At 43.4% G+C, this 14848-nt stretch overlaps 1 protein-coding gene across 1 annotated transcript; it reads right to left on the reverse strand.

Moving 5' to 3' along the window:
- Positions 1-649: 649 nt before the first annotated feature.
- Positions 650-8373, reverse strand: LOC143357726 (uncharacterized). The gene is made up of 3 exons (XM_076794296.1): positions 7489-8373; positions 5004-5793; positions 650-4293 (listed from the first exon to the last, which is right to left on the reverse strand). The coding sequence occupies exons 2-3, from the start codon at positions 5780-5782 to the stop codon at positions 3450-3452; spliced, it is 1623 nt and encodes a 540-aa protein (XP_076650411.1). The 5' UTR covers positions 5783-5793; positions 7489-8373; the 3' UTR covers positions 650-3449.
- Positions 8374-14848: the final 6475 nt, after the last annotated feature.

Raw genomic sequence — 14848 nt, forward strand, 5'->3', positions numbered from 1 at the left:
AAACTGCGGATCTTTATGCAAAATAAAAGTTTTCGAAGTCTATAGTAAAACACAATAATTACATAAAAATGTATCTCTTCTTTTGAGCATTTTTGTATAGTATAGTATAGTATAGTTTTGTATAGTATGTGCATAAAATCCGCAGTTTGATTCTAAGTGCCACTAATGCACATTTTCGGCGATTCCCCCACTGGGAATGTATGGAGCAATATCATTCTGACAATCTTTCTCTCATTCTCTCTTTCTCTCTCTCTCTCTCTCTCTCTCTCTCTCTCTCTCTCTCGTTCTTTCGAGTAGGATTTATTCAATTGTCATAATTGCTGTGAGTAGATTGCGAATGTTCGTGGTAGCTGCGATATTTTTCTTCGATGAAAACTGCAGTTTTGTGGAAAGAATATTTTTATGAAATTGTACTCTAACGTTCGTTTTATGTTATGTTATAAACGTCCGCAATCTAGTAATAACAAACTGTTCGTCGCCATTCGTAATTAGCTTTGCGTAAAACAATTTACAATTTGTGTTGGTCTGGCATAAGAGTGGCAAAAAATGCATTATTTATTCGTAACAACTCGTCTTCGGTCTTCAACATACGCTGCCATTTTTAACACTAGAACTACGAAAGCCATAAAAACGAATTTCAAATTTTGAAAAAGTAGCATTTTAATTGAAATGGCTTGCAAGTGACTTCTTGTTAATTACAGTTACGTGCAATTTGCAATGCGTCATAACATGGAAGTAGAACACACTTCCAATTAGAATCGAACTTGTTTACATTCCAACCAAATATAAGAAAAATTTTGTAAAATTAAATTGGAAATGTCATTTCGAATTTATTAACAAATAAATGAATTGCTCATTGATTGATCTAAGAAATTTAGTGATGGTACGAATCTCTTTTTGGTACATAGAAGTTTGTGTATAGTAGTCAATGAAATTGTGTTATATTTGTTATTAGGCAACGATTTCATACATTTCCGTTATTTGTGGTGGATGTGATTTGTGAATAAATCTAGCGAGACGCTTAAATTCTTTTTATGCATTCCTGTATTGCCATCGGGACACTCTAGTGTAACTGAAATTTAAAAATATACTTCTTCAGATTTTCCAAACCGTGGAAAATCAATATGGCCACGCTGGCGGCTATCGATATGGAAATTCAATATTCCAGTATGAACTGAATTTCAACATTTCTTTTATATATACAAAAATATCGTCTTAAGGCACTAATACATTTTCATCATTGTCGATGCTTTCAACTATCTATATTGTACTCTTCCAACCTGCTTTTCCCCGCTCTACTTTTCCCATGGACGTTACGCACAAAATCATCAATTACTTCTACATGAATAAAATTACATCACGGAACGGTACAAATATTGATGGAAATTATTAATACGAAACACGAACGATATAACATAGTTCACTTTTAATCTTTGTAATTTTAATTAAGGATCATAGAGCTTCGAATTGCATTTGTTGTCATTGTTAACTTAGTACAAGAATACAACATTTGATAATATGTAGGATGTGGAGCGCGCGATTGACAACCCACCGAATTGTACGTTGTGTGCAGTGTCGCCAGATTAAGACTTGTCTTCCACACTACCCTTCCCCTTTTACGACGCCATTCTCCCATTTTCCAACGTTGAGCATTCCCACACTTCCGCCACAGACCGGTCACGTGACGTAATGCACGCATCCAATTCGCGTTCCGTCTTCGTCTGAGTTGTGAGTAACCCGGTAATGGCAGAGAGAGAGGGTAATTGTGTTCCCCTCAATTTCCCCTATCTGACGACACTGGTTGTGTGCAGCGTTGCCAGCGTACAGTCTGTGCTCTTCCCTCCCCACCATCAGATTCCCCTTTCGCGACTCACTGCACGAGGCACATATCAGTGGCACAGGGGATGACGTCACATTATTCCCACTACGAGGAAAATAAAGCCACATTTAGTGGGAGAGGGGAATCATTTCGAGGGGAATACACACCCAAGCGTCACGAAGGAGTTGTCAACTGCTGCGGACGCGTAACCGTCAGCAATTCGAAATAGCAACGACATTCGCAGGAATAGAGTCGTGTATAGCAGAGCCTAGAGTTTACCGTCGTTTAGTCTTGTTGCCAATAAATCGTCCACTTATTGTTCGCGTCGTTTTTAAACGGATTTGCCCTATCCAAAAGTCAGCGCTGTCCATCCGCGATAAAACCAAATCCTACAAACATTATTATTATCAACTTCAATTTCTTTTCGACAAAATTCGAACACTCTTAAAAATATACTTATAACAGTAAGTAAGTATATTTATTTTCTTGCCCATTCTATTTATGAATATTTTGTTATTCAACTTCTGTAATAATATTTCTACCACGCCGTGATGTTTCTTATTACATAATACTCTCTGATCAATCAATGGTATAATAAGACATTAAAAATTTGAATAAAGTAAATCCCTTTGTGGATTTGACAGTACGATTGTCATAAATCAATATTATTCATCAACAATTATGTTTCACATAATCGAATTGATCTGATTATATTTTTGATACCAACGACTGTCGAACAAAAGGAATATGTTATTAGCAAGAGATTTTTCAATGTCATTATAAAATTACAACCGTGTAACATTAAACTAAGGCGAATAACTTAATATAAAACAATTAATTTCAGCAATCGACCAAAAATATGAGATTGACATCCTTTGTAAATTGTAAAAATTGTACGATCGTGCTACTAAATAAGTCAAATATGTCAATATAAAACACGTGAAACTTATTTAGAACTTAACCCAGTACAAATTCAATGGACAATCAATAAATTCATGAAAACTGCATTCTCTTTGCGTTAAATACGCAAGTTTTTTCAGTGCGTCTGGAATATTTCATTAAAGTACGATATTTATGACTACAAATTTCTGTCTATTTGTTAACTTATTTTTACATGTACGCAAACACTTTTTCTCGTTATATTTTCCACAAATTGTTTAACCAAATATCGGTCCAAAAAAGCATATTTTGAATCCAGATAGGTGGGTGAAGTATTCAGGAAGCAGAGTAATAATTTCGTCTTTAATAAACAGGTGTTCGTTAAAATGTACAAGTATAGTATAAAAATACAAAAACTATAATAACTCTATAATTCTGCTCATTGCTCGTATATGCTCCATACTTCCGACAAAATTCTCATACTCTTGGTCATAGTAACCCTAATTGCACCATGAAAAATAGAGACGTGGATTTACACTATTCGAATCTCATCCGTCTACAAATACTTCTGAATGATCAGGCTCCCTATCTTCTCTATCCGATACAAAAATAGTCATTATCAAAACCATCACTTCAGTGACCCAAATGATGTCCATGACACGTTTCATTCGAAAAACAAGTTCCTCTCGGCCCGATTTCACAGCAGACGACCATTTGGTATTCTCCTTCGATGATCTTTGCTCTGTCCCCTCTACCGACGCATGATGTCGGCTATGGTGAATCCTTGTCTAACAGGAGCTGGTCTTGGCGGGGGTAGAGGCTGGGGTGTGGGTGCCCTGGGGGGTCGCGACACCTCTTCCTCTCGCTCTCTGTCGCGTTCCCTTTCTCTGGTTTGTTCGATTTCCCGTTCCCTTACCCTCTCGCGTTCCTGCAGCTCCAGAAGCACCCTTGATGGACCCGGTGACCCGATTCTTCGTCTGTACGAGGTCAAAATCAACGGCGGCGGGGGTGGGTGTGCCGGCGGTGGATTCTGGGCGACCGAGTGGCCGCTGATGCTCGCACTCGTCACCGTGGACGGTTTCGTGGTGGGCAACAGGTCTCTCCTAATTTGCAGCTGAGGTCTCTGGGGAAGAGAGGACGAGGAGGCTGGGGACGGCTGCGGTGGTCCCGAGGATCCTTGAGGTGGGTAAGAAGTCGTCGAAGCTGATGGCAAAGAGGGATTCGAGGAGCCCGATGTCGACGCCGATGGTCCTGCTTCCGGGCAATCCTCCTCGGGACTGTCGTCATCCCTCAGGGCTTCTTCTAAGGCTTCCGGCGGCACGTCGCCCACCGCGTGGGTCAACGCGTGCCTCCTGAGGTCGCAGTTCCTACGGAAGACCTTGCCACAGGAGGTGCACTCGTACGGCTTGTGGTCCGTGTGAGTGAGGAGGTGGGTTTTCAAGTTGCTGCGCTGATTGAAACTCCGGGCGCAGACTGGACACTTGTGCGGGGACTCCTCCATGTGCAGGATCTTGTGCACCGCGAGGGTGCGACTCTGGCAGAAGCCCTTGCCGCATTCGCCGCATTTGAAGGGCTTCTCTTTACTATGGATGTACCTGGAACATTGAATCGGATGGTAAAAATGCGTCGAAACAATAGACATTTTGAGTAAGGGTCATGTCGCATTTTCGTCGTAGTTTCAGAGTAAGACTTTCGAAATTCCTTCCCCACCCCTCAGCTTTTGATGTTCCGAATACGAATATGACTTTCCATCGAGATATTTGACAAAAACTTTGTTACTGGCGCATTGAATTTTGACTATAAGTACGCATCTGCGACACAGTCACAGGCAGCTGGTCGCATCTACTACAAACAGACAAGTGGCTCCGCCTCTTCCTCTGCACCCCCTCTCCGCAAAACCTAATTTAAACCAAACCAGTACAGTTTCGTTCCGATATAAGGCGTCCGTGTTTATTCTTTTCTTTTTTTGAAGTTGTTCGCTCGACACCGATTAGCGCCACAACGAGAAAGTATGAACACTCTAGAACAAAGTCAAACCGCATAGGGTATCGTATTCCTGCTCGGCCAATGCCAACGCCATACTCAGCTGTAAGCGCGTTCTGATTAGTCCTTGTTTTTCGTTAATAACTCCTTAACAAAGCCGCGGAGAACAGTTTCGCAAATGAGAAAGTTACTTTGAACTACCTCAGGAATCAGCCCGTTCAAGCAAGTACAACACTTTTGGGACGCCCTATATATACCCTTGTAACTGACTGCGTCTCTGGTCGAAATACCGAAGCAAAAAAAGAAAAGAATGAAAAAGTACCTATGATCTCTCAGGTGATCCTGCCTCCTGAAAGCTTTGCCGCAAATATCGCAGGAGTACGGCCGCTCGTCCGTGTGTGTTCTCTCGTGTATCAGCAGATTGTAGGATTTGGTAAACTGTCGGTTGCAGAACTTGCAGATGAACTGTTTCTTGGGTCTGGACGCTCTGCCAGGTGCTCTCAGCAGTCTTCTGTCTAGATGCTGATGAGCCAAGGGACCGCCAGGTGGGTATAGCGCTGATCCAGCGGGGAAGGGTCCGGTGAACACTGGGTATCCAGGGGGTGGTTCTAGAAGGGGTGGCGGAGGAAGGAGAAGAGCTCTAGCTGCCAGCTCCTTCCTCTTGTCTGCCATCATAGCCATGATCTCGTAGCTGGACGAGGACTTCCTGGCGACAGAGGGTTCTGCGCCGACCTCGTGATCCGAGCTGGTCGTCGTGGATGACGACGGGGGTGGCCCGGTTAAATGGGGGTGCATGTCGCCCGGGTAGGGCGCCAAATGCAACCTCGAAGGCACTACTGGCACGAACGCGGACGATTCACGGTGATGAGGGTGACCCAGACCCGCCACCAGGCCATGTCGATGGTGGTGATAAGCAGCCAGAGCGCTAGTCGGGTCGAAACCTCTGGAGGTCGACTGCGCCGCGGACCCTGAAGATGATGCACCTGTCGAAGAGGAACCTGACCTTGACGAGGATCCAAGGCTCGGGTCCCGACCTCTGCTCGTCTCCTCCGAGACGGTCACCGAGGCCGAGGCCGACGACGCCACTATGTCCGTCGGCATACCAATCACACCTATAAGTCAAATCAACCCCTATGATAGTCGAGTAATCACAGCATTGTCCGTTAAGGGGGTAGATCACCTTCATCGTAAAAAATCCAGCTTTTTAAAATATAAATCAGTGACAATAATGTGTTGTCGACATTATGGACGCTTTGTATTTATAAATTGATATAAAATTTCATTATTAATTTTATAAATCAATGCTCTTATGAAATATTGCGTTCTGTGTTCCTACGTGGTTAATGTAGTTGTTATATCATGCTTTCGAATTCCTTCTCTAACGAAGAAAACGTACAAATCTTTTTCTTGCATACGTTTGTAAAAAGTCTTAATGCCATCCTATATGAAATGTTACTTATAGTTAGTTACAAAGTTATAGTAAAATCGTCAGTTTCATTGAAGTAGTATTTCTCTAAATATGCTGACACGAATGGTATGAATTTTAAATACAAATAAAAAATATGGTAATTAATTCTTTACCAGTGTGACTATTATTAAATTTATAAACATTTTCGAATAAAGAGAGCTTTGAGTGAGAAGGACTAAATAATTTTCAAGAAATGCACATATTTCGATAGCACGAAATTTGAAAACAAACAAAATTATCAGTTCATCGCTACATGCATGACATAAATTTAATATTAATAATTTCGTTCGTTCCGTGGAGTATAAATATACCCCAGGAGCACGTTTGCAATATTTACAAACGAAATTCAACAGGAGGCTGCGACGTTTTGTATCAGCAGGATTATTAGCTTTAAAATGACTTTCACACTGTTGCAAACTGGCAGCGCGTACTTCGATTGCGAAATGCCTTAGAAACGCGTTTCAAGGACTTCGGCAGCAATTCCAACGCAGCTGAATTCCTCCTGAGCTTATCTTTCCATTAAAAATCAAGACATGATCATTCATGCGTCCACGTCTGACGGTAACAACAATATCCCGTACACTGTCGCTTTCAATTATTCTGCCAATACTAAAAGGTCCACGTGACAAGGTTAAGAGTAAAGCACGTTAAATATATCCGCCATCTTGCTACTCCGTGTCTCTTATTAAATTTCGAGAGTGTTGTTTTCGTGAGCGAAACAATAGCATCTTTCACGGCACCTTGTGCCACCATTACAATCTCCCAAACACAAATACTCTCCCCGATCGACAATAAAGCATTCAGATGCGAGAAATAGCTGCAACATCGAGTGAAATTGCGTACAGCATCCGAGCGTTTAAAACGAAAGCGGATAGCCAGAGCTCCCCTCGTCAGGGGCGGTTGACAAAACAAATAGGAAATAGTTAAACTAAATTGATCAGAATGGTCTAAGGTTCGGATATTCGATGAGAGAAAAAAAAATATTGAGAACAGGAATGAACGCGTGCGTCATGTTAAAAATAAAAAGTGGTCCGATCGATCAGAGGATCGGGACGCTTATCGCGTACGGTTTCTCAGGCGAAACCCCAATAATACATGGAAGCCGTTCCCGTTTGTCAGCCGCGTGCGTTCCACGAACGTGAACTGGTTATCTCGAGCCCGAGCACACCTGCCAACATGGCTTCCGCGGACCCAGCGGTCACGGCTAGTCCCAGCGGCCATGTTGGAATCGCGAATGCCCAGAGGAATGCAACAAACGTGGACCCAATCGATCGTCGGGGTCCGGGATTCTGGGGAACACCGTCGCGGAACCCCGGGGATCAGGGTTGTAAATGCTCACCAGGTGCACGTCGGCCGAGAACGCTTCGGGAACAAGCGTCTACTATGCGCCGATGGTCCTGAGTCGCATCTCCGGCCGAGGTTCCCGATCTTGACCAGCGATCGTTGTCGGAAGCATCCGTCGCTGAGCCAGGATCGGCTACATCGAGTTGCTGACCTCAACGAACACCCGGACTCGCGGCTCGCCGTTGATCGTCGATCGTGAATCCAACCGCGGGCACCCACGTAAGCACACATACACGGATCCACACTAGCGACACTGCGATCCGAACGCACCACGGGCTCTGGGTCGATCACACGATTTTCGGAGTACTCGATCGCGAGTACCGTCCGCGCACACCGCCGATTTTTTCCGCGGTTTTCGGAAAACCGCGGGGAACGAGACGCGCGGGGACGCGGCCCGGACCAGAAGAAAACCCGCGTAATCGGAGAGAAGGGACGTGCGCCTTCTTTCCGGATCGTGGATACGAAAGAGCGCGCGGTTTACTGCGTGTTGGACGCCGCCAGGTAGGCTACCTCGACGCACACCCACGCAACCGAGGTACACGCATGGTCCACACGCATGCGGGCACACAGGTAACCGGCCACGACTTGCCTGGGAGTCTTTCCGTTCGGCTGCCGCTAGTAGCGCTGCTGCTGGATGCTGTGCGCTGACTGCCTCGCTCCTGCTGCCAGCCGGTGCGACAAAGTCCGACGGAACCAGCCAATGGGAGTCCAACCGAGACGCAGGAGAACCTGGAGCAGGGTCTACGAATGGGACCGACACTCTCGCGTTCCCTCATCCCTATAGAACAACCACGCTTTCTTGTTTTCCACCGTATCGCGCCGATTCGCCAGCCCAGCTGCTTATGATCCAGCGCAATTCCATCTTAAAGTTCTACGATTGCTCTTTAATTTGGTGAAAAAATTCTATTGAAAAAATTGAACATTTCTTGCATGGCTTACAGACGTTGAGAAAAGTCCAAAAAATCTTGGTCCAACCTTTCAGATGCCCCGTACACGAGTGTCTGTAAACTGAAGGTCTAGCGTTCGTTTAACGATCCCGTTAGAAATATTATATAGATGCTTACTGTAATAGAGTCACCGTCGCATACTTGGTCCAGTTCGAACAGGTGAATGTAATTTTTAGAAACAAACAGACTTCCGTTTCGTTTTGTTATCACTAGCCCGATACGAGCAATATAGACGTTAGATTAACGTTTATGACTTAGAATGAGTAACGTAAGGCTCGGATAACATGATACGATGTTGTTAGATAACTGGTAAGAATATCGAAGATAACAGTTGCTCAAGAAACAAGCTAAACGTTTCTAGAATTTTTAACGTCTGCGTGGAGAGTGAAACGGTTTAGCGTTAATACACTGCTCACATAATGAAGGCAAAATTATGTCGATAACAAGATTAAGTCTACGCTATTTAGTCAAGTACAATAAACTCGATGATCACTTCTGAGGTAAATCTCAGGTTGTTATTTCAAGACCTAAGACAAAGCATTATGGCAAAGAGCATTTATTGACAAAAAATTCCTCGCAACAGGTCACAGCTGGTTCAGATTTCATCGCTTTCAAGTCGAACCCATCGCTAACAAAGACGTAGAGCAAAGGGGACCAGGAACGAGGGAGGGAGATCCACGGGTATTCTATCTACCAGTACCTACGATGCGATGCCGCGCAGGTTGAACGCAGGAGGTTTAGGTAGGGACGTGGTATGAGGAACAGGTGCGTAATACCAAGGTTCGGCGCCCTTCTCGTTTACAAACACAGATCTTTTCGAATATTTGCTCTCGGATCACTTCGATCCTCCCCCCGAATCTCATTCCACGTACCTTTCCGACAAAGTGTTCCACTTTCCAGAGGTTCCAAGTAAAATTTCCCATGAAGAAGATTTCGCTGAAATATTTACACACCTGGTCGGCCCATTCAGAAGATCGACCGTGTTTGAAGTGATCGGTTGTCGGTGCATAGGGGACCGCGATAGATGGATTTTCGAAATGGTCGCCGAGTAGTGGATTATTTATTATAAAGAGGCATAACCCATGGATCTTGGTCCGCGTCACGCTCGAAACGCGACGTTCGGAACCGAGGGAGAAAAAGGTGGGAAGGTAAAAAATCGTGGGGCAGGTTGTAAGTCCACCTGTAGGAAACTCGTGCGGCGCCGGCACTGAAGAAGGAGATCGGTTGTTGGTGGGCGGGAAGGGGAGAGGCCAGCGGCCAGAGGCACTCTCAGAGAGATCGAGCCTCGATCTTTCTCTCCTCGATCTTTCTTCCCCTTTCGCGTTTCACCCTCTTCGTTTCTCCGTTGACCAGTCCATCCTCGTCCCTCCTCTCTCGGCCAGGCGGTTTCTTTTTCTTTCTTTCTGTCTCTTTCTGCTGGCCAACAGCCGCCGACGCCCAGCCGGTTTTACACCGGCGAATCGATTCAATCGAGTGTCTCGGAAGAACCGGGCTGGTTCTAGTTCATGGGTCGAAGAATTTCGCTCCACTTGCCTAGAATAACCGGCGTAATTGTTCGTCTGGTTCAGACGGACTCGTCCTCGCGCGCTGATGACGATACGCCTCCTGCCATGCTGCCTCGCCGCACCGCGCCGCGCCGATCGTATCGGACCTTCGACGCAGGAATAGATCGCCGCTCGATCGCGAAAGCGAAACACAAGCCCAGGTGGAAAACGTATGCGTTCCTCCCACGTTTTGTTTCGGATTCCCTTCGTTTTGTTACAGTTCAGCCGCAGACTCGCGCACAGTGGTCGATAACCACGGAAACTGGGACATTGTAGAAAAACTGAAAATTGTTGTACCATTTCCTATATTCTTCGATTTATTTCAAAAACGATGCGAACGAGAGAAAATTTAATTACTCGTCTTACGGATGTAAATGTGAAGAAAAAAAAAAGAACAAATGTCTAGCTTCTGTATCTTTCAGTTAATGTAATTTCACGGAGAGCGCTACTGCTACGCAGAAAATAAAATTGCATTATTATTTTTGTTAAAGCACAAGAAGTCTTATTTGAGAATTTGCGTTCCCTTCAAAATCGAGTATTCTTGAAAACTGCGCAGGAAAGTAGGAGTAAACAAAATTGCAGACTCTTATTCAACTCCAGAAGATTGACTAGAAACGGGTGCTCAATGTTTCAAAACCAAACACGCGTTGGACAGTGTTATACGTAAACATAATGCTCACATACAGTTAGCCTTTGTCCAAGGAGAACGTTCGATGAAATGATAGACCGACGATGGTATTCTCCAGCATCATCGGGTTTTCCTTTTCACCGTGCTTTCTATTCGACTGAAAAATGACCCTGGAAATCAGTTCACCAATCAGCATTCGCAGACGTCAACGAACAGGCTCCGAGCCGTGATCGATAGATCTTCCGGCGAGTCGACCTCCTGACATGAATATTTAAAGCAAATTTTTCGAATATCAAACCCGTCAAATGGTCTCGATGAGCTCACAGCGTGCTCGAGCCATTTTCTCCGCTGTGCTCGGCGGAAGAAACCACCCATTGATCTTCTATCGGTGTTCATCAACTATTTTAATGTACCGTGAATTTCTGTTCTGCATCGCGAGAAAGTACAAAACACTCTTGCCCTCCGCAAACATCGGCGAATATTCTTGCACAGCTCGTGATCGCGGCACCGAGACATGACTCGCCGATGCCTCTTTATTTTAAGCGGACGTGCTAAACGAGATTCAGTGAATTTCTTTTTATTGCGGACTTTCACTGCGGCCGCATCGACGTTTACCAAATAGATCTTCCCTGTTGACTTTACGCGACACATGGGCACAGTATAGTCATCATTCCGTAACTGTCGTGTCGTCGGGCCTGCCGAGCGACAGTTCCAGTAGAGGTGCTACATTCTTTGTAGTGTGCCGAACGTAGAGAAGGACACTCTTAAAAAGACGATAATTTTGTAAATGTTGGACCGCATGATTATTATGAGAAGTTAAAACAATTAGTTTACTACATAACGTGAAAAAAATTGGAATTGCTCGAAATTGCAGAGAATATACTACAAGTTTTATTTTGAAACTTTTTTTATGTGGTCTATATTGAAAATGTTGAGGTTTGCAGATCTGTAGCAATGATACATACTCTGAAAATTTCATCAGAATAAACTAATTGTTCTAACTTCCCGCAAAAAATCCGAGTCGTATGATTCAATGTTAAAGAGGTTATCGTGTTTTTAAAAATTGCCGACTATTATTGCGAGCGACTGTATTTCATTGCCACGGTGAAAAGAAATGAGGGAACGGTTCAGTAACTGTTTAACAGTAGCGGCGAGAATATTTATTGCGATGATAAAGAACGGAGGGGGTCGGGATCGTCAATCGTGGGCGTTCCGAGGTGTGAATGGACACGGATTTTTCCGTGGTTTGTGCATAAGTGCATTCGTAGGTCAACGTATACCTGCAGGTGCATTTGTATTCACGAGCCGGCGACACGCAGTCGGGTGCAGCAGCGTCGTGTAAACGCTGCAGGTATGTACCTGCCAATGCGGATGAATCAGCTGCTGAGGATCGTTTTTATGCACCATCTCCGAGAGATAATGTGGTCGTTCTTTTCACTGGTCTCCTTGTTGCTCAATACGCTGCCAAAGAGGCTGCTTGAATTCGTTAGACAAGCATCTCTCACGCTTCTACACATTTATATCGGCACAGCCACAATGGAATTGTCACTGAAAATAGTTGGCGAAGTGGCAATGGCGTAGTCATTTGTGATCCACAAGATGAACCCCATAAACACTTTGTAAAATATGAATCATGATAATATTAATGTCTTGCAAAGACGCTAAGAAATAGAAAATCGATATGTTTTCCGATTCAAAATATTTTTTATTATTCATGCTTCGAGAGCAGCTGTATCCTTATATTGGAACGTAAAGTTTTCTCCAGTTATTCTACCGCCATGATTCTGAATTTCTTTTCGAATTATTTTCAAGGTATTTCAAATTATTTTCAATCATAATATTTCAAGCATCCGGTACTCTCCGTACGATCGTTAAGGAAGTTTATTTCCGACTTTTGTTTGTAAGGAATTCTGCTACACTGATTATTGAGTTACCATGGCAGCTATAAGTACTGCAACCACAATCTTCAAAAAGTTGAGGACTTCAAGGGATTCCATATCGTGCTCCCGGAAAAGTTTCGCTTGGAAATTCATAAAACTGCCGGATTTATAGCTCCAAAAGTGCAGTCGCATTGCATGGCGGTAACAGATAAGAATTGAAACTTTAAACGTGTTTCTCTCGAAATAAAGTTTTCAAACTCGGTGCCAGTAGTGTCGGAGTACCGGTATACCAGTTAAGGGCCAATAGAGATTTCAGACATCGGAGGTTCGTATAACCGAGGTCAATAAAATAGCATATGCAAAATCCTAATCCAAAAAGTTTAATAGTACTGCTAAAAAGAAATTCCTAAAGATTGATAAAAAGAAAAACAAACAAACGGCATACAAAATCGCAATTACACCCTTAGTAAATTATGGTGTCTGCGGGGACCGTGGGCGAGGCGGACGATGGTAGTGGTATGCGTTAAAAACAACGATTCAAGCAAATCTATGGGGTCGCGTCGCCTTGATGTGCGCAGGATGTTTGTAGTTTCGGGGGGTCAAAGAGGAGTCAGTCCCGTACAAGCTTTTACGCCGAGCGACAGCAGCGAGGCGTTGCTACAGCGTGCAACTGTCTCTCGCGTCGTTTTGTTCACTGAACTAGTTTCCTCGCCTCTTTCCTCCCGAATCCATTCCCGCCACTACCACCGACGCCATCTCACTAGCACCACTGGCCCGGCCGTTATCAAGATCACCACTGTGCTGGAAGCCGAAGGAACACGGAACAAGAAACAGAAAGAGACAGCCGGAGAAAGAGGGCGAGAGAGAAAGAGGGTGAGAGGACGAAGGAGACGCCGAGGGGAAGGGAGAGATCGAGTCCGGCAGGAGTGTCTGACTTTTAGCGAAGATTCTTCCGAATTTAGTTCGACTACAAGGAATTCCTCTTCAGGAAATGATGTCCATCGGAAACCCGGCAAACGAATCGGGAGGAGACACGTTATACATTGCACCGTTTCAAGTTCCCGAGATTCCCACCGCGCGTAAACGAACACGATCGGATTTGAAATTTCAGTTCTGCTTACAGTGTTTTCTTTTTTTATATGAAAGTGGCGGTATCAGCTGTTTGCAAGTTTAGGAAAATTAGTTTGTGTAAATATAAATACGTATAACTGGACAGTAATGTTATTATAATTTCAATGTCGGTCGCTAGAATTTAATTTGGAGGAAATTACTGGATGTAATGCTGAAAGTTACAAATTATTCGCCGACACGGTAAATCACTATATAGTTAAACAGAAAAAAGTTTAGTGAACTAATTTACAAGACACTACATGTAAATGGAAAATAGTTATTTTTCATTTTCGGAATATTTGAAAGAATTTGGGATATAAACCATGTTTTATCTTCGGCAGAATGTATTCGGAAAGATAAATTATAGCGTCTCGATCGATTTTGATGAGTTGACCAAGAACAAAATGTCATTTGTTGTCAGCGAGGGCGTTCACATCATTCGGTCCACGTGCTCCCAGTAAGTATCTGCTTACGGTACTGTCCCATTTCAGATTACTGTTGCACTTGATATTTCCTCAGCCTGCGTGCGATGCATACCATTAGCAAATAACATTTTAGGGTACACTTCCATCGAATCACACGAAAAAAAAAAAAATGGAATTTTATGACTGCCTGCTTAATTCAATTTATATTTAATATATACGGATGCTTATTTAAATACTTTGCTACAACAATGATTACATATACGATACATATATACAGCTAACTTGGACATTACTCCATTGTAAATAAAATATAATATAAGTTAACTCTACGTCTGCGCTTAGAAAAATACAAGAATATTCATATAGTCATTGTAATTTGTTACATGATCTACGTATACCTCGTTCTGCAATTCGGTGTGAGTAATCCTTTAGGCAAATGCTACAGAACTTCGAGAAAGATAATCAGAGGAAGCAACGGCGACTGAGAAATAGCGCAAAAGGAGTAGAGAAGCAAGAAAAAGATACGCGAACATGAAAAAAGTCGATATCTTCTTCTTGATGGATGAGTGCTTCCATACGCAATGCTTTATTAAGTTTAGTTCCAAGATTGTTCGAGCAGAAAGCGATAAAGATGAAAGTTAAGAATATATAAACGGGGACAAGTACAGAAACCGTAATTAAGGAAGCGATATCGTAAAATTTAAGTAGAGTTTTAATAATTTGTTCGACCGTACTTACGCTTTCCCGCAAATGAATTATGAGGCAGAGAACAAAAAGACAAATTACACGTATAATTGTCGAAGTAGAAATTATGAGGAAAT

The sequence above is a fragment of the Halictus rubicundus genome, chromosome 1 (genome assembly GCF_050948215.1).
Source record: "Halictus rubicundus isolate RS-2024b chromosome 1, iyHalRubi1_principal, whole genome shotgun sequence".
Classification (NCBI taxonomy): domain Eukaryota; kingdom Metazoa; phylum Arthropoda; class Insecta; order Hymenoptera; family Halictidae; genus Halictus; species Halictus rubicundus.